The 19419-nt window shown below is 46.0% G+C and overlaps 1 protein-coding gene and 1 long non-coding RNA gene across 9 annotated transcripts in view; one reads left to right on the top strand and one right to left on the bottom strand.

Moving 5' to 3' along the window:
- Positions 1-32: 32 nt before the first annotated feature.
- LOC103242784 (uncharacterized) overlaps positions 33-19419 on the top strand; it is a 40227-nt gene continuing 20840 nt past the window's right edge. Inside the window, exon 1 of the long non-coding RNA XR_500873.3 lies at positions 33-518. This is a non-coding gene — a long non-coding RNA (uncharacterized lncRNA). The remainder of the gene's footprint in view (positions 519-19419) is intronic.
- The window catches only part of ACACA (acetyl-CoA carboxylase alpha), a 332440-nt gene continuing 329875 nt past the window's right edge, over positions 16855-19419 (bottom strand). For all 8 annotated transcript variants that reach the window (XM_008011156.3, XM_037993719.2, XM_037993724.2 and 5 more), the window contains one exon: positions 16855-19283. In XM_008011156.3, the coding sequence (XP_008009347.1) occupies positions 19160-19283 (124 nt within the window). In that variant the 3' untranslated portion in view covers positions 16855-19159. The remainder of the gene's footprint in view (positions 19284-19419) is intronic.

Raw genomic sequence — 19419 nt, 5'->3', positions numbered from 1 at the left:
AAAGGATTAAATTAAAAGATGACAGCACTTTGATCTTCTCCCTTTGAAAGCTTAACTGTCCTTGGTAGTTTAATATGCAGATATTTCAGGGTAGAGTTTAGATGCATTGCTGGAGTTGAGTAGTTTCTGCCTCCCAAAATTGCATTTCTGCATGTGCCTAAAAGTGATTTGGGGTACTCAACTTTCTAATAGTGTGTAAAGTAGTGGAGGTGTATCTGTAACAAATAAAGCAAAGCCGTGAGAGCCACAAGTTCGCCACTCCTACTGGGCAGAAGTCCATTGCAGAGTCCCGGAACCTTCCCTCCAGGCAGCACCATGTGCAGAGGTTGGTGGCCAGGAACCCCACCCCTGGCATTTGCATAAAGCTCGCCCCTCGGGAGCCCTGCTCCTGGTTGGTTTGAGCCTGCGCAGGTGAGAGGAGGGCTAGGTGGTAAGTTCCCTCGTGGCTGGCGGTGACTCTGGAATTCCTGGAGGGCCAAGCTCCAGCGTCTCTCTTCAGCCAGAGTCTGGACCGGGAGGTATGGCCAGGGAAAATCTGTGATGTAATCTTGTTTACATGCCTATTGGGTGCTGAGTCAGAAACACAGTCTGGGCCTGGGCCAGGGCTGTGGCTTGAAATCAGAGCTCTGCTGGGACCTGAGGTCACAGAAATAGATTACAGGACCTGAGCCTTGGGCACGTACGACCGAGGTTGCTCACAGGTGACTGGAACCCCCTACCCTCCACAGCGTCCCGCCGGGCCCGCCAGGCGTCCTCAGACACAGGCTAACTAGGGCTTGGTTGGGCAGGATCAGAGGGTGGCAGGCCAGAGCAGATTTTCAGAAAAGGTTATAATAAAATGGGTCATAGACACGGCTGTTGTAATGAATTTTATCCTAAAGGATTCATTTTGTAACTCGATTAGCTTAGCAAGGTGTCAGGGTCAGTGTCCGTGCTTAGCTGCTGAAGAGAAGTTTAAACTTCATTACTCTTATGTGAGAGCTCACCGGGACCAACTGGAGGACCTCCACCCCAGGTGGATCCCTTTAACACGCCGTTCTGGAGGAGCTGGGCGAGGGCAGCTGACAGCCGCAGCTGCTGGTCCTGAGGAGGGGCTGGGTCCCGTGCAAGGACAGACGAGAGAGCGATCATTGAACCAGCCAGGCTGGAGCTGAAAAGAAATTGGCAAGCAGCTAGAGCAGCTGGGGATGGAAGGGAGAGGAGGCGTTTGTGGAAACACCTGCAGCGCAGGAGGGCAGGCTGTGGGATGTCAGTGGTAAGGTCTGTGTAGCCCCTACCCCATGATGGTTGTTGTTGTGGTTATTATTTGAGACAGTCTCGCTCTGTCACCCAGGCTGGAGTGCAGTGGCATGATCTCCGCTCACTGCAACCTCCACTTCCCTAGTTCAAGCGATTCTCCTGCCTCAGCCTCCCGAGTAGCCAGGATTACAGGTGCCTGCCACCATGCCCAGCTAATTTTTGTATTTTTAGTGGAGACGAAGTTTTGCCATGTTGCCCAGGCTGGTCTCCAACTCCTGACCTCAGGTGATCCACCCGCTTGGGCCTCCCAAACTGCTGAGATTAGAGGCATGAGCCACTGTGCCCAGCCTCCATTTTTTTCTACAGTGTTGTTACTGAGGTAGAATTTACATGCCATAAAACTCACCTGTTGTAAATGTACAATTCCATGGTTTTTACTATATCTGTGGAGTTGTGCTGCCACCAACACGGCCCATGTTTAGGACATTCTCATCACCCCACAAGTTCCTCTGGTTTTGCCGGAACTCCCTACTCCCAATCCCAGGTAATTTGCCTTCTTTTCCGAACATTTCATTTAAAAAGAATCATACAATCTGGAGTGTTTGTGTCTGGCTTCTTTCGCTTGGCATGAGGTGTTTATATCTTTATTCTGGCATATGTCAGTAGTTCATTCCTTTCGATTGCTGACTAGTCTTCCATTGTGTGGATATACCACATTTTGTTTATCCTCTTGCCTACTCATGAACATTTGGGTTGTTTCCAGATTTGGGCGATGATGTATGAAGCTGATAAGAGCAATCACAAGCCTTTGTGAAAGATGTTTTCATTTCCCTTAGGCAGATACCTAGGCATGGAACTGCTGAGTATGAAAGCTTATGTTTAGCTTTTTCAGAAGGTGCTAAACTGTTTTCCAAAGCGCCTGTATCACTTTATATTTACACCAGCAAAGTGTGTGGGCTCCAGTTTCTCCACATCCATGCCAACACTTGTAATTGTCTGTCTTCCAATTATAGCCTTTCTGGCAAATAGTGGATTCCCACTGTGGCTTTAATTTGTTTCCCTAGTGACAAATGATGTTGAACATCTTCTCATGTTCATTATTCATGTATCTGTCTTCTTCGGTGAAACATCTATTCACATCTTTTGGTTCAATTTAAATTGAGTTGCCTTGTTGCTTTGTAAGGATTCTTTATATATCCTGGATTCAAGTCCTTTATCAGATATATGATCTGCAAATATTTTCTCCCAGTCTGTGAGTCAGTGGCTTGTCTTCATTTTCTTTTTCCTTTTTCTTTTCTTTCTTTCTTTCTTTTTTTTTTTTTTAGATGGAGTCTCGTGCTATTGCCAGGCTGGAGTGCAATGGTACTATCTCAGCTCACTGCAATCTCCACCTCCTGGGTTCAAGTGATTCTCCTGCCTCAGTGTCCCGAGTAGTTGGGATTACAGGCATGCACCACTATGCCTAACTAATTTTTTTTTTCAGTAGAGACGGGGTTTCACCATGATGGCCAGGATGGTCTTGATCTCTTGACCTCGTGATCCACCCGCCTCGGCCTCCCAAAGTGCTGGGATTACAGGCATGAGTCACTGCGCCTGGCCGTCTTCATTTTCTTAATGGTCTCTTCTGGAGCACAAAAGGTTTTAATTTTGATGAAGCCTAATTTTTCAATTTCTTTTTTCTTTTATGGATTATGTCATATCTAAGAAATATTTGCCCAATCCAAGATCACAAAAATTTTCTCCTACTTGTCTTCTTGTGGATGTTTTATAGTTGTAGCATATATATTTAAGTCTGCAATATATTTTGAGTAAATTTTTGTCCATGGTGTAAGAGTCTAAAAATATAACTCTGTGTATGGATATCCGAATGTCTTGGCACTGTTTGTTGAAAAGGCTAGCCTTTCCGCCATTGAATTGTCTTGACTCCTTTGTGGAAAATCAATTGATCCTAAATGCTAGGATTTTTTTTGAGACTCTCAATTATGTTCCATTCTATTTGCTTGTGTTTATATCTGTGAACATTTTGAAATCAGGTAGTTTAAATCTTCCAAGTTTTTATCAAAATTGTTTTGAGTATTCTGAGTCCTTTGCATTTCTGTATAAATTTTAGGATACAGGGCCGGGTGCAGTGGCTCACACCTGTAATCCCAGCACTTAGGGAGGCTGAGGCAGGCAGATCATGAAGTCAGGAGATCAAGACCAGCATGGTTAACATGGTGAAACCCCATCTCTACTAAAAAAATACAAAAAATTAGCTAGGCCTGGTGGCAGGCGCCTGTAGTCCCAGCTACTCGGGAGGCTGAGGCAGGAGAATTGCTTGAACCCGGGAGGTGGAGGTTGCAGTGAGCCAAGATCGCGCCACTGCACTCCAGCCTGGGCAACAGAGTGAGACTCCGTCTCAAAAAAAAAAAAAATTTAGGATACGTTTGTTAATTTATTTTGCTTGTTCTTCTTCTTCTCCTTCTTCTTTTTTTTTTTTTTTTTTTTTTTTGTTTTGTTTAGACAGGATCTTTCTCTTTCACCCAGGCTGGAGTGCAGTGGGGTAATCACGGCTCACTGCAACCTCAATCTCCCAAGCTCAAGCCATCCTCCCCACTCAGCCTCCTGAGTAGCTGGGACTGCAGGCACATGCCGCCACACCTAGCTAATTTTTTTTATTTTTTGTAGAGACAGACTCTCCTTATGTTGGCCAGGCTGATACTGAACTTCTGGGCTCAAGTGATACTCCCGCCTCAGACTCTCAAAGTGCTGGGATTACAGGCATGAGCCACTGTTCCTGGCCTAAATTTGTTAATCTCTAGAAAAATGTGTGCTGGAATTTTGATAGGGATTACATTGACTCTATAGATCGACTTGGGGAGAACTACCATCCCAACAACATTGAGTCTTCTCATCCATGAACATGGACTAGCTCTTCATTTGTTTTTATTTAATTGCTCTCAGCAGTATTTTATAATTTCAGGGTACATGTCTATTTATTTTGTAAAATTATTCCTATTTATTTTGTTGGTTTGGATGCTATTGTCAATGAAATTATTTTAATTTCGTTTTTAGATTTCTTCTTGCTCTTGTATAGAAATACTATTAATGAGTTTTTTATTTGTTTGTTTGTTTGTTTTGAGACGGAGTCTCACTCTGTCGCCCAGGCTGGAGTGCAGTGGCCGGATCTCAGCTCACTGCAAGCTCCGCCTCCCGGGTTCACGCCCTTCTCCTGCCTCAGCCTCCCGAGTAGCTGGGACTACAGGCACCCGCCACCGCGCCCGGCTAATTTTTTGTATTTTTAGTAGAGACGGGGTTTCACCGTGGTCTCGATCTCCTGACCTTGTGATCTGCCTGCCTCGGCCTCCCAAAGTGCTGGGATTACAGGCGTAAGCCACCGCGCCCGGCTGAGTTTTTAAATTAATCTTGTAGTCAGTGACTTTACTGAATGCATTTATTAGTTCTAGTTTTTAAAAATGGATTCCTCATACAGGATCATGCCATTTGTGAATGAGTTTTAATCTTTTCTTTCCAATCTATAAACCTTTAATTTTTGTGTAGCCTATTGTATTGGCCAGCACCTCCAGTGCAATGCTGAGAAGTAGCAAGAGCAGACATTTTTGCCTTACTCCATCTTAGAGAGAAAAGCATTCAGTCTTTCACCACCACACATGAAGTTACCTGAGGTTTTTCACAGACGCCCTTTCTCAGGTTGTGGAAATTTATTTTTATTTTTATTTTTTTGAGACAGTCTCACTCTGTAGCCCAGGCTGGAGTGCAATGGCGCGATCTCCACTCACCACAACCTCTGCCTCCCAGGTTCAAGCAATTCTCCTGCCTCAGCCTCTCAAGCAGCTGGCATTACAGGCACACGCCACCACACCCGGCTAATTTTTTTTTTTTTTTTTGGAGACGGTCTTGCTCTGTTGCCCAGGTTGGAGTATGGTGGCATGATCTTGGCTGACTGCAACCTCTGCCTCCAAGGTTCAAGTGATTCTCCTGCCTCAGTCTCCCAAGTAGCTGAGACTATGGGCATGTGGCTCCATGCCCAGCTAATTTTTGTATTTTTTGGTAGAGACAGGGTTTCGACATATTGGCCCCACTGGTCTCGAACTCCTAGCCTCGTGTGTTCTGCCTGTCTGGGCCTCCCAAAATGCTGGAATTACAGGCATGAGCCATCGTGCTTGGCCCACACCTGGCTACATTTTACAATTTTTTTGTAGAGACAAGGTCTCACTATGTTGCCCAGGCTGATCTCGAACTCCTGGGCTCAAGTATTCCTCCCTCCTCAGCTTCCCATAGTGCTGGGATTAAAGGTGTGAAACTAATTAAAAACTAAAAATGTTGCATGGAATACTACGCAGCCATAAAAAGGAATGGCATCATGTCGTTTGCAAGGACATGGATGAAGCTGGAAGCCATCCTCAGCAAATTAACCCAGGAACAGGAAACCAAACACTGCATGTTCTCACTCATAAGTGGGAGTTGAACAATGAGAACACATGGACTCAGGCGAATGACACACACCAGAGCCTGCTGAGAGGTGGAGTGGGGCGAGAGGAGGGAATTTAGAGGGCAGGTCAATAGGTGAAGCAAACCACCATGGCACAGGTATACCTATGTAACAAACCTGCACATTCTGCACATGTATCCTGTTTTATTTATTTATTTATTTATTATTTATTTTTTTTTTTTTTTTTGAGATGGAGTCTTGCTCTGTCGCCCAGGCTGGAGTGCAGTGGCTGGGTCTCAGCTCACTACAAGCTCCGCCTCCCGGGTTCACGCCATTCTCCTGCCTCAGCCTCCCGAGTAGCTGGGACTACAGGCGCCCGCCACCTCACCCGGCTAGTTTTTTGTATTTTTTTAGTAGAGACGGGGTTTCATCGTGTTAGCCAGGATGGTCTCGATCTCCTGACCTCGTGATCCGCCCGTCTCGGCCTCCCAAAGTGCTGGAATTACAGGCTTGAGCCACCGCGCCCAGCCTCTGTTTTATTTTTTTAGAAGAAATAAAATTAAAAAAAATACATATATGTATATATTGCTAGGCTGGGCATGGTGGCTCACGCCTGTAATCCCAGCACTTTGGGAGGCCCAGATGGGTGGATCACTTGAGGTCAGGATTTCGAGACCAGCCTGACCAACATGGTGAAACCCCATATCTACTGAAAAATACAAAAATTAGCTGGGTGTGGTGGTGCGCACCCAGATGGTGGGAGGCTGGTGGGAGGCCGAAGTGGGAGGATTGCTTGAACCTAGGGGAGGAGGTTGCAGTGAGCTGTGATCTTGCCACTGCACTCTAGCCTGGGTGACAGAGTGAGAACCCCATCTCAAAAAAAAAAAAAAGAAAAATTTGTGGGTGTGTGTTGTTGGATTCAGTTTGCTCATTCTTTTTTTTTTAGGAGATGGAGTCTTGCCATGTTGACCAGGCTGGGGTGCAGTGGCTATTTAAAGACATGCTCATGGCATACTACAGCCTCAAAATCCTGGGCTCAAACAGTCCTCCTGCCTCAGCTGCCCAAGTAGCTGGGACTACATGTACGCCACGGCACCTGACCCAGTTAGTTAATATTTGCTAAGGATTTTTGCATCCTGTGTCCACAAGGGATACAGGCCTGTAGTGTTCTTGTGATGTCTTTGGCTTTGGTATCAGGATAATACTGGCCTTGTAGAATGAGTTGGAAAGTGTTCCTTCTGTTTTCTAAAAGAGTTTGAGAAGGACCAGTATTCTTTCTTTTTTCTTTTTCTTTTTCTTTTTTTTTTTTTTTTTTGAGACGGAGTCTGGCTGTGTGGCCCAGGCTGGAGTGCAGTGGCGCGATCTTGACTCACTGCAAGCTCCGCCTCCCGGGTTCACGCCATTCTCCTGCCTCAGCCTCCCAAATAGCTGGGACTACAGGCGCCCGCCGCCACGCCCGGCTAATGTTTTGCATTTTTAGTAGAGACGGGGTTTCACTGTGTTAGCCAGGATGGTCTCAATCTCCTGACCTTGTGATCCGCCTGTCTCGGCCTCCCAAAGTGCTGGGATTACAGGCGTGAGCCACCGCGCCGGGCCTCTTTTTTTTTTTTCAAGATGGAGTCTCGCTCCCTCACCCAGGCTGGAGTGCAGTGGCGCGATCTCATCTCACTGCAACCTCCACCTCCCGGGTTTAAGCAATTCTCCTGCCTCAGCCTCCCAGGTAGCTGGGATTACAGGCACCCACCACCACAACTGGCTAATTTTTGTATTTTTAGTAGAGACAGGGTTTCTCCATGTTGGCCAGGCTGGTCTCGAACTCCTAAACTGGTGATCCTCCCTCCTTGGCCTCCCAAAGTGCTGGGATACAGGCAGGAGCCACTGCACCTGGCCGTATTATTTCTTCTTTAAATATTTTACAGAACATCTGCCAGTGAAGCTTTCTGAGACTGGGGCTTTACTTTGTGGAAAATTTTTTTTTTTTTTTTTTTTTTTTTTTTGAGACTGAGTCTTGCTTTCTTGCCCAGGCTGGATTGCAGTGGCATGATCACGGCTCATCACAACCTCCGCCTCCCGGGTTGAAGCCATTCTCCTGCCTGAGCCTCCCGAGTAGCTGGGATTACAGGCATGCGCCAGCACACCTGGCTAATTTTTGTATTTTTAGCAGAGATGGCGATTCACCATGTTGGCCAGGCTCGTCTTGAACTCCTGACCTCAGGTGATTCCCCACCTCAGCCTCTCAAAGTGCTGAGATTACAGGTGTGAGTCACGGTGCCTGGCCTGTGGGAGGATTTTTAGTGACTAATTTCTTTATTTGTTATAGGTCTATTTGGATTGTGTGTTTCTTCTCAAGTCAGTTTTGGTAAATTTGTGTCTTTCTAGGCATGTGTTCATTTTCCCTAAGTCTAATTTGTTGGCATAAAGTTGCTCATAATATTTCTTTATCATCTTCATTTTGGTAGAGCCACTAGCAATGTCCCTTCTTAGATTCCTCATTTTGGAAATTTGTGTTGTTTCTCTTTTCTTCTTGTCAATTTTATTGTTTTTTTCCTTTTTTCTTTCTCCTTTTTCCTTTTTTTTTTTTTTTTTTTTTGAGACGGAGTCTCGCTCTGTCACCCAGGCTGGAGTACAGTGGCAAGATCTCGGCTCACTGCAATCTCCGCCTCCCGGGTTCAAGTGATTCTCCTGCCTCAGCCTCCCAAATAGCTGGAATTTCAGGTGCCCACCACCACACCCAGCTAATTTTTGTATTTTTAGTAGCGACGCGGTTTCACCATGTTGGCCCCGATAGTCTCGATCTCTTGACCTCGTGATCCACCCACCTTGGCCTCCCAAAGTGCTGGAATTACAGGTGTGAGCCACTGTGCCCGGCCTGATTTTTTTTCAGAGAGTCAACTTTTAGTTTCTATTGACTTTTCTCTGTTGTTTACTGTTTTCTCTTTCACTAGTTTCCACTCTGACCTTTATGTTTTCCTTTATTCTTCTTGCTTTGGGCTTAGTTTATTCTCCTTTTTTTCTTCTCTGTTTTTTGGTGTGGAAGTTTAAGTTTATTGATCCAGATCCAGACCTGTTATTGTTGAATTGTGTATTTCTCCTTTTTATTCTGTTAGTTTTTGCTTTCTGTATTTTGGGGCTCTGTTGTTAAATATGTATACATTTATAATTGTTATAGCTTCCTTTTAGCATAATAAATGTTTATTTTTGTCTCTAATGACATTATATATAGATGGATATTGATATTAATGTAGCCACTCCAACTCTTATGGTTACTGTTTGCATAGTAGATGGTGTCTTTATACTTTTACCCACTTGTGTCTTTGAATCTAAAGTGTTTTTCTTAAAGACTTAAGACCCAGTCTCCACAAAATTAAAAAAATTAGCCAGGTGTGGTGACACACACCTGTAGTTCCAGCTACTCGGGAGGCTGAGGTAGGAGTAACAGGCATTTTGTTTGTTTTTATAAATTTTTAGTTATTATTTTTGAGACAGGATCTCACTCTGTCACTCAGGCTGGAGTGCAGTGGTGTGATTTAGGCTCACTGCAGCCTCAGCCTCCAGGGCTTGAGTGATTGTCCCACCTCAGCCTCCCGAGTAGCTGGGACTACAGGTGCATGCCACCATGCCTGGCTAATTTTTTGTATTTTAATTTTTTTGTAGAGATGAGGTCTCCCTATGTTACCTGGACTCAAGCAATCCTGGACTCAAGCAATCTGCCTGTCTCAGCCTCCCAAAGTGCTGGGATTACAGCCAAGAGCCACCACACCCAGCCTAGATTTTTTTACCTAATCTGACAGTCTATCTTTTGATTGGAGGGTTTAGTCCTTCCAAATTTAATGTAATTATTGATAAGGGTTTTGTTAATTTGTTTTTCCTTTACTGCTTGCTTTTGTGTTTTTTATAGACAAGGTCTCACTCTATCCTGCAGGCTGGAGAGCAGTGATGCGATCACAGCTCACTGCAGCCTTGAACTCCTGGGCTCAAGAGATGCTCCTGCCTCAGCCTCCTGAGTAGCTGGGACTACTCAGGTACTACATGGTGGGACTACTCAGGTACTCAGTACTACTCAGTACTCAGGTACTACTGGGACTACATGGTGTGTGCCACCATGCCTGGCTTTTTTTTTTTTTTTTTTTTGTGGAGACTGGGTCTCACTTTGTTGCTCAGGCTGGTCTCAAACTTCTGGCTTCAAGAATGCTGAGGTTACAGGTGTGTGCCACCACACCCAGCCCCAGTGTTGTTTTGAATATATATATTTACACAGATACATGTTAAATATTGGCTAAAAAAATAAAACCATCTTAACCATGTTTAAGTGTACAATGCAATAGTGTTAAGTATATTTACATTGTCATGCAACAGATTTCCAGAAATTCTTACCCCACAAAACTGAAACTTTATACCCATTTCACAATTCCCAATTTACCCCTCACTCCAACCCCTGGCAACCACCATTCTTCTTTCAGTTTCTATGAATTTGACTACTTTATTTGTTTTTTTGTTTTTTGTTTTTTGTTTTGAGACAGTCTCACTTTGTCGCCCAGGCTGGAGTGCAGTGGTGTGACCTCGGCTCACTGCAACCTCCGCGTCCCAGGTTCAAGCGATTCTCCTGCCTCAGCCTCCCAAGTAGCTGGGATTACAAGCGTGCGCCACCATGCTCAGCTAACATTTGTATTTTTAGTAGAGATGGGGTTTCACCATGTTGGCCAGACTGATCTTGAACTCCTGACCTCAAGTGATCCACCCGCCTTGGCCTCCCAAAGTGCTGGGATTACAGGCATGAGCCACCACGTGCAGCAGAATTTGACTATTTAAATACCTCATATAAGTGGAATCCTACAGTATTTGTCTTTTTGCAACTGACTTATTCCACTTAACAGAATGTTCTCAAGGTTCATTCCTGTTACAGCATGGGGTTGGGATGCTTTCCTTGTTAAGGCTGTGTAACATTCCATTGTAAATATAGACCACATTTTGTTTATCCATTTATTCTTCGATGGACATTTGGATGGCTTTCACCTCTTGGCTATCGTGAATAATGCTGCTATGAACATGGATGTGCAAATATCTATTCAAGGCCCTGCTTTCAATTCTTTTGGATATCTACTCAGAAGTGAGATTGCTGGATCATATGTAGTGCTTTGCTTTTTTCTTTTTTTTTTTTTGAGACAGGGTCTCACTCTGTTGCCCAGGCTAGAGCACAGTGGCTTGATTATAGCTCACTGCAACTTCAAACTCCTGGGCTTAAGCCGTCTTGCCACCTCAGCCTCCTATTTTTCATTTTTGTTTCGTTTTTGCTTTTTTTGAGGCAGAGTCTCCTCGCTATGTTGCCCATGCTCAAGCAGTCCTCTCCTCTCAGCCTCCCAAGTAGCTGGGACTACAGACGCGTGCCACCACCCAGCTAATCTTTTATTTTTTAATTTTTTGTACAGATGGGCATCTCACTGTGTTGCCCAGGCTGGTCTCAAACTCCTGGGCACCTTAGCCTCTCAGTGTTGGGATTACAGGTGTGAACCACCACACCCGGCCCTACTTTTAATTTTTGGAGGAACCATTTTTCCATAGCAGCTACACCATTTTCTATTCCTGCCAACAGTGCACAAGGGTTCTAATTTTTCCACGTCGTCTCCAACATGTTATTTTCTGTTTGATTTTTATAGTAGACATCCTAATGGATATGAGGTGTTGTCTCATTGTGGTTTTAATGTACATTTCCCCAACAGTTAACGATGCTGAGCATGTTTTTATATGCTTCTTGGCCGTTCATAAATCATCTTTGAAGAAATGGGTTTAAGCCCTTTGCCTTTTGTTGTTGAGACAGGGTCTTGCTCTGTTGCCCAGGCTGGAGTGCAGTGGCGCGATCTCAGCTCATTGCAACCCCAGCCTCCTGGGCCAGTGCTCCTCCCAGCTCAGCCTCCCAAGTAGCTGGAACTACAGGCATGTGCCACCATGCCTGGCCAATTTTTAAAAATTTTTTGTAGAGATAGGGTCTCACTGTATTACCCAGCCTGGTCTCAAACTCCTGGACTCATGTGATCATCCCATCTTAGCCTCCCCAAGTGCTGGGATTAGAGGTGTGAGTCACTGCTGCCAGCCTTACTATGTATTTTAAAGTTATTTTCGGCCGGGTGCAGTGGCTCACGCCTGTAATCCCAACACTGTGGGAGGACGAGACAGGTGGATCACCTGAGGTCAGGAGTTCGAGAGCAGCCTGGCCAACATGGTGAGACCCTGTCTCTACTACAAATACAAAAATTAGCCGGGTATGGTGGTGGGTGCCTATTAATCCCAGCTGCTCGGGAGGCTGAGGCAGGAGAATTGCTTGAACCCGGGATGCGGAGGTTGCAGTGAGCCGAGACTGCCCCACTGCACTCCAGCCTGGGTGACAGAGCAAGACTCCATCTCTAAATAAATAAATAAAGTTACTTTTTCAGTGGTTGTTCTAGAGGTTATATAACAATCTACTTGAGATTAATATTACCTTAATAATGGCAACACATAGAGACTTAATTTTCATGTTGTTCCATTTTTACCCCCTTCTTTGTGTGATTGTCATACATATTACAGTTCTATATGCTATAAACCCCAAAATATGGTAGTATACTTATCGTTTAATGCAATTTTATGTCTTTTAATGAAGTTAAAGAGAACACAGTTTTTTATATTTACCTAGGTACTGTTTACGTTTTCCCAATGCCTTTTCATTTCTTTGAGTAGATTTGAATTCCTATCTGGAATTATTTCTTTTCAGCCTGAATGAATGCTTTTAGTATTTCTTGTAAAGCTGGTTCTGCTAAAAATGAATTCTCTTTTTTTGTGGAGTGTCTTTATTTCACGTGTACTTGTTTTAAGGATAGTGTTGCTGGATATAGGATTCTTGTTTGACAGGGTTTTTTTTTTCCTTCTTGTGGCACTTGGACTATATCACCTCACTGCCTCCTGAGGTCCATTGTTTCTGATTAGAAGTCAGCTGTGTTTTATTTTGTTATTCTTCTGTAAGTGATGACTTGTTCTTCTCTAGCTTCTTTTAAGATTTTTCTTTATCTTTCAACAGTTTGGCCATGAGGTATCTAGGTGCAGGTCTCTTCATTTATCCTACTTGGGGTTTATTGAGCTTCTTGGATCTGCAGATTCATGTTTTTCATCAAATTTGAGAATTTTTCAGCCACTGTTTCTTCAAGTATTTTTTCCACCCCTTTCTCTCTCTTCTGGCACCCCCAGTACACATATGTTGGTAAACACACTGTTGCTGCACAGAGATCTGGGATTCTATTCATTTTTCACTCTTTTTTCTCTCTGTTCTTCACATTGGATAATTCTATTGCTCTATGACTTCAAATTCACTGATTCTTCTGTCTTCCCAAATCTACTGTGTAGTCCCTCTGATCAACTTTTCAGAATTTCCTTTTCAAAAACTGGGATAAATGTATGATTTACCATTTTAACAGTCTTTTTTTTTTTTTTTTTTTTGAGATGGAGTTTCGCTCTTCTTGCCCAGGTTGGAGTGCAATGGCACAATCTCGGCTCACCACAACCTCCGCCTCCCAGGCTCAAGCAATTCTCCTACCTCAGCCTCCCGAGTAGCTGGGATTACAGGCATGAACCACCACACCTGGCTAATTTTTTGTATATTTAGTAGAGACAGAGTTTCCATGGTGGTCAGGCTGGTCTTGAACTCCTGACCTCAGGTGATCCACCCACCTCGGCCTCCCACAGTGCTGGGATTACAGGTGTGAGCCACCGTGCCTGGCCCATGTTAACAGTTTTTAAGTGTATAGTTCAGTGACATTAAGGACATTCACATTGTTGTGCAACCATCGCCGCCATCCACCTCCAGAACATTCCATCATCCCACACTGAAACTCTGTACTCATTCCACAGTAACTCGCAGCTGCTGCAGTGCCTCACGCCTATAATTCCAGTGCTTTGGGAGGCTGAGGCAGGACAGTCGCTTGAGCCCAGGAGTTCAAGATCAGCTTGGGCAACACAGTGAGACTCTGCCTCTACAGAAAAAAAATGTTTTTAGCTGGGTGTGGTGGCTTTTGTACCTGTAGTCCCAGCTATTCAGGAGGCTGAGGTGGGAGGATTGCTTGAGTCCAGGAGTTAGAGGCTGTAGTGAGCTATGATCATGCCACCGTACTCCAGCCTGGGCAATAGAACAAGACCCTGTCTCTAAATACGAAAACAGTAATTCCCAAGTTCCTCTTCCCACAACCCCTGGTAACCACTGTTCTTTCTGTCTCTGTGAATTTGATAATTTCTGATACCTCATATAAGTGGAATCAAACAATATCTGTTTTTTTGGTGTCTGGCTTATTTCACTTAGCATAATGTCTTCAAGGTTCATCCATGTTGCAGCACGTATCAGAATTTTATTCAGAATGTGTTTTTTGTTTTGTTTTGAGACAGGGTCTTGCTCTGTCACCCAGGCTGGAGTGCAGTGGCATGATTACGGTTCACTGCAGCCTCTAACTCCCTGGGCTCAGGTCATCCTTCCACCTCAGCCTCCCAAGTAACTGGGATGCCAAGCGTGTACCACCACACCTGGCTATTTTTTTTTTTTTTTTTTTTTTTTTTTTTGCATTTTTTGTAGAGATGGAGTTTTGTCATGTTGCCCGGGCTAGTCTTGAACTCTTGGACTCAAGTGAACCACCCACCTTGGCCTCCCAAACTGCTGGGGATTACAGGTGTGAGCCACCATGCCTGGCCAATTCTCTTTTTTTTTTTTAAAGAAGGGCCCAAGGTTGTCCTACCTGACCCTTTATTTCTGTAAATGTGTGTGTGTTTCAAGTTTCTGCCCAGTTGTTTTTGTTTGTTTTTTGAGATGGGATCTCATTCTGTTGCCCAGGCTGGAGTGCAGTGGCACGATCTTGGCTCACTGCAAACTCTACCTCCCGGGTTCAAGTGAATTCTGCCTCAGCCTCCCAAGTAGCTGGGATTACAGGCATTTGCGCCACCACACCCAGCTAATTTTTGTATTTTTAGTAGAGACGGGGTTTCACCATGTTGGCCAGGCTGGTCTCGAACTCCTGACGTCAAGTGATCCACCCACCTCAGCCTCCCCAAGTGCAGGTATTGAGCCACCACACCCAGCCTCTGCTCAGTTTTTCTTTTTAAAAATTCTTATTTTTTAAGCCTAGCTTCACAGGGGCCACCCTTGTGCTTAATGGTCAGCCAATGATTTAGGCACATGTATCTTGAGCCAGCAAGGCTTCTATCTTCTGCTGATAAGTCGATGTGTGTGTGTGCGGGGGCTGCATATTAAAAAATTTCAGCAGTTTTGAAATCTGCCCTGGCTTTTACTTTCTGCTGGGCCCTCTGGCATTTCGTCTTCATGTGCCCACAGGTTCTCTCGGCCGGGGCGGTGTGACTAGCTTGGGCCTTCTCTGGTCTCGCCTGTGTGGATGTGCCAGGAGGTTATCAAGCCCCCTGTGGCTGTCTCATTTCCCGCTTCTGTTAAAGCTCTAGCTAGGCTGCTGGTCTATTGCTTGAGCCAAGCTGAGCCACTGGTCTTCCCTGTATGTTTGCTACTGAGTTACTGCTGTTGCTGACAATGCCAGTGGGCATGGAGTATTTTTATCCAGACTTCAGCATTACCTATGATCCCAGATGAAAATCTTCCTAGAGCTGGAAGGGATCTTAGGGATCTTCTTGTTCCACACTCTAGTTTCACATCCCAGGGAAGGCAGGGCTTCAGAACACCCTTGCGCTGCTCAAGGCCTGCCCTAAGCGAGGGCAGCCAGGCTTGGAGATCGGCCTTCAGGCTCCGCTGCACAGCTCCTCAGTGGCACTTCCGCTTAGTGTCCATGTCACCCAACACCTAGAGACAATCCCTAGACCCTGCCCTCACCGGGGGACGGTTCTCCACCAATACCCTATGAGGAGGGTGTCCCTGAGTGATGACAGGCCCCTGGTCTTGGGAGTGAAAGAGACAGGGCATGGAGAAACCTGACCTGCATTGAGAATGTGCTGCTTATGCCCTGCACTTGATTCACATTAACTAATTTAATGTCATTTTTCAAAATGCCCCATTGAGGTCCACATTTCACAGATAAGGAGGCAGGAACTTGCCCAAGGACAAGAGTGAGGGGCTGGATACTGGAAATCAGCTCAGGCTTATTCCAGAGTCCCTGTTCTTGTAAGTGGCTGTGAAAGGAGCTGTTTGCATGGGCAGGAATGCTCTGTGAGCTCTTTCCTACTGCAGAGCCTGGACTTGTACAGGGGGTTCTGCCTCTCCCCACCCCAGCCCTCCCTGATTACTGTAGGCCAGTCGTGACAGAATGTTGGCCATCAGACTCAGCGCCTTCTGAGCTATTCTGTCCTGTCTTCATGTGGTTCCTAGTGGGCTGAGCCTACTGTGTGGCTCCAAGTCTCCTAAGCTCTGAGACTCTGTTATCATTCTGCCCTCCACCAACCACAGGATATCCCATGCTTTGGAAGATTTTGCTTATTACCAAGATACTGCATTTCTGAAGATGTCCTACCCCCATCACTTATTATCAACACGCACTTTCTATGCCTGGCCCATAGAAAGCTTTTTTTAGAGAGAGAAACTGAGGCAGAGGGTTGAAGGCACGCAATCATGAGCTTCCTGCCCTGAGTGCCTTTTTGTGCCCAGAGTTAAAAATCCATGAATAGCTAAATGATTAAGAAAATCCAAAACCTCCCTCTCAAATCTCTAACAAGGGCCCTGCGGCCCCAGTGTTTACACTGAGTTGTCAGCACTCTCGACTTCCTGTGCGCTGAGAAGCGACTTCTGAGAAGGGCAGTGGGCTCTGGGCTTCGAAGGCTTAGAGCTGTTATCCTCAATAAACAGCTGCGGTCTCTCTTGTTCCTGCTCTAAAGACATTCTTTTTGGGAGGGGACATTCCTGCCAGGACTCCCATCCAGCTCTCAGCAGGAAGAAGTTTCCCATCCTGAAAAACTCAACAGAAACTAAAAACTGACTCTCTGCCATGGGGTTCCCAAGCATTTGTAGCCTTTCAGAATTTGACCTTGATTCAGCCAATAAGACAGGGCTGGCCAAGGCCAGCTTTTTACTGCCTAGCCATCATCTTTATGCACGTTCAGGAGACAAAGGGTGTCAGGTGTTACAGGGCCATGGCGGGGCTTGCCGCACACTGAGTCCCTGCTGAAAGCAGAACAAGAGATGAGGTGACTGGGCCTGGATTGAAATGACAAACTGTAACTCTTCTACAAATGTAGAGGTTTATTTCAACAAAATGTGTAAAGAGTGCCTCTGAAGCTCCTGCTCATCACGGTATGTGTCCATCGAATTCTGAGACAAATGAAGGCTGTTTTATGAATGAAGAGAACAGATAATATGGCAGTCCCCGTCCAGGCAGGTCTTGGTCAATATCCATCATTGATACTCTCCTGCCTTGGTAGCCTCGCATGTGCGAGGGGCTGTGGGAATGTCAGAGTGCCCATGTTCTGTGGCTCTGACTTAAAAGATCCTTGTCCAGGGTGAGACCGACAGTGAGGAGCTCTGGGGACCGGGGAGGAGGCATTACAGGGTTCTAGAGAGGAAACATACTCATTTGTGTCATAATTTGGTGGGGAGAGGGGAGGTAAATGAGTGTAACCCACCCTGCCTCTGAAGAGATGCCTGGACAGGCCTCCTGGGGGGTGCAGGACTTCATACCACTTGTAGTTATGTGGGATTTGATTTATTGCAAAAAAGCGTAGAAGAATAATCTGGTCAAAAATGAATCCAATTCTTACTAGGCAAGCAAATAGCCAGCAATGGTCAATGCATTTTCCTGGACTGAGAATTGTCCCCCACCACTTTATGCCCTTCTCTGAAGGTGCTGAACACCCACACCTTCCACCAGGGCAGCCAGGCTGAGGCTCTGACTCCTGGGGGCAGTCCGCTCCATACCCAGCCATACAGTACCCACCTGCAACCCAGAACCACTGACAAGTTCAGCCAATCCATCTGCACAGATTCCTCCCGAAGAAGGGGAGGTGGAGCTCCGCTCTTGTGTGCAAACTACAGGGTTAAGGCTAAGAACTGTAGCTCGTCCAAGAGCGTTCATACCACTGCTTCTCAAGTGCCTTAGTGATTTCCTCCTTGGTCGTCAGTGACAAATGCAATTAGCTGCACTAAAGGAACCGGATGCTACACCAGCCCTGATCACCTGCCACTCTTGCTTTAGGAACAGGGGAATCAGTAAGTTCTTTTCTTGAATAAACTAGTTGTTGAAAGTAAACTCTCTCCACCACCTGAGGAAGCCCCCGATGCCGGTCAGGAGGGGCCAGTAAGCCTGGAGGACAGCAGCACCATGACTGAGTTGTAAAGAATCTTAAGGTCATGTGGATTCTGTGTTTCCTGGAAGGCCAGCTCCTGGTGCTGAGGACGTGGCTGTCACCAGGGTCCTTTCAGAACTGTGGGGAGACCTGCTACATCTGCTGCCTGTCTACATTCTGGGGAAGACAGTAGAAACGTTAGCTGCTAGGACAGTAATCCTGGAACTAGGGAAGAGTGACTGTGGAGGCACCATTAACCCCTTAAAACCATCCAAGCTCCAGGCTTCATAGGAACAACTTTCTAAGTCCTCAAAACAGACTATGTGGCTGGCCCTCCACATGGCATAAGTAACTAGTTTCCACCAGTGCAGAAAGAGCAGTTCTCTTTGGCTCCTCCTCTGCCAACTCAGCCTTCACCGCCTATGGAACTGCTGGGGCCCCTCACGCACTGGGGCCTTGCAGCTCCCAGCCACATGCAACAGCTAGTCCAGCAGTAACATGCAGGTGAGAGGTAGGCCAACTACCTTTCCCTCTGTCCTTAGAGACTGAACCCAAGGTTGAAGTCCCCTAAATCAAGAAAAACTGGGTCTATTTTCTTTCTCTGCTTCTTGGCTCACAGTTTTGCCCTCATCTTTGAGTTCCTGTGGAGCTTGTGATAGATTTTATGCTTTAATTTTTCGTCATAAAAGGTACCATGGTGTGGTTAAACTGGGAATCATTCCTCTCCAGTGCCTACTGTGTGCTGGGCTAAGAGTCAGGGTAATAAACAATGGACTTGAGGCTTCCTCCTCTCCTTAGCCCTCCTCTGCTGCCTGCGGCTGCGGCTCATGGGGCCAGGGGTGAGAGGGGCTGCTGCCTGGCAACGCCAACTCCTCACGCTTCCCCATGCTGGGGGCCAAGGGGCTGTCAGGACAGGAGGGGCAGCCCTGCTTTGGGTAGTAAGACCTCATGGTACATGTTTGTACCTTTCATTGCCTTCTCAGTCCTGTGCAGGGAGTGGAGGACTAGGCCTGGCTGGGGTAATAAATACTGAATGGGGTGGGTGTGACTGGTGGGCTGGAGGGGTTCTGTGATCTTACATCCCAGGATGTCATGCGTAACCTGAAACACTTGGGAGGAAGTAAAATGCCACTTTGACTCCAGTGCTGGGTCTCCTGTGCCTTCTCATTACAGTGGCTGCAGTTGTAAAAGGCAGCTCTAGCCCTTTTCTCCAGAGACAGGGCAGGGACAGGCAGGAAGGTCTTCCTACGTGGAAGGGGAGTCCATTGTGGAGAGGATCCGTACAACTTCTGCTCGCTGAGTAGGTGATATGTGCTGGGTCATATGGATGATGGAATCCATGGCAACCTCTGGATTGGCCTGGACCAAGCTGGAAAGGAAGATTGGGAATGGTGAAGAAAAGACAGGCAGAAGTGTCTAGATCAGGACAGCTGAAGAACTGCCCAATAAACATGTGTGCACCATCCACTGCAGACATTTTAGTCACTGCCTCACCTTATTTGTTT

This window comes from Chlorocebus sabaeus, chromosome 16 (genome assembly GCF_047675955.1).
Source record: "Chlorocebus sabaeus isolate Y175 chromosome 16, mChlSab1.0.hap1, whole genome shotgun sequence".
In the NCBI taxonomy this organism is placed as follows: domain Eukaryota; kingdom Metazoa; phylum Chordata; class Mammalia; order Primates; family Cercopithecidae; genus Chlorocebus; species Chlorocebus sabaeus.
This window is presented reverse-complemented; position numbering and strand designations above follow the sequence as displayed.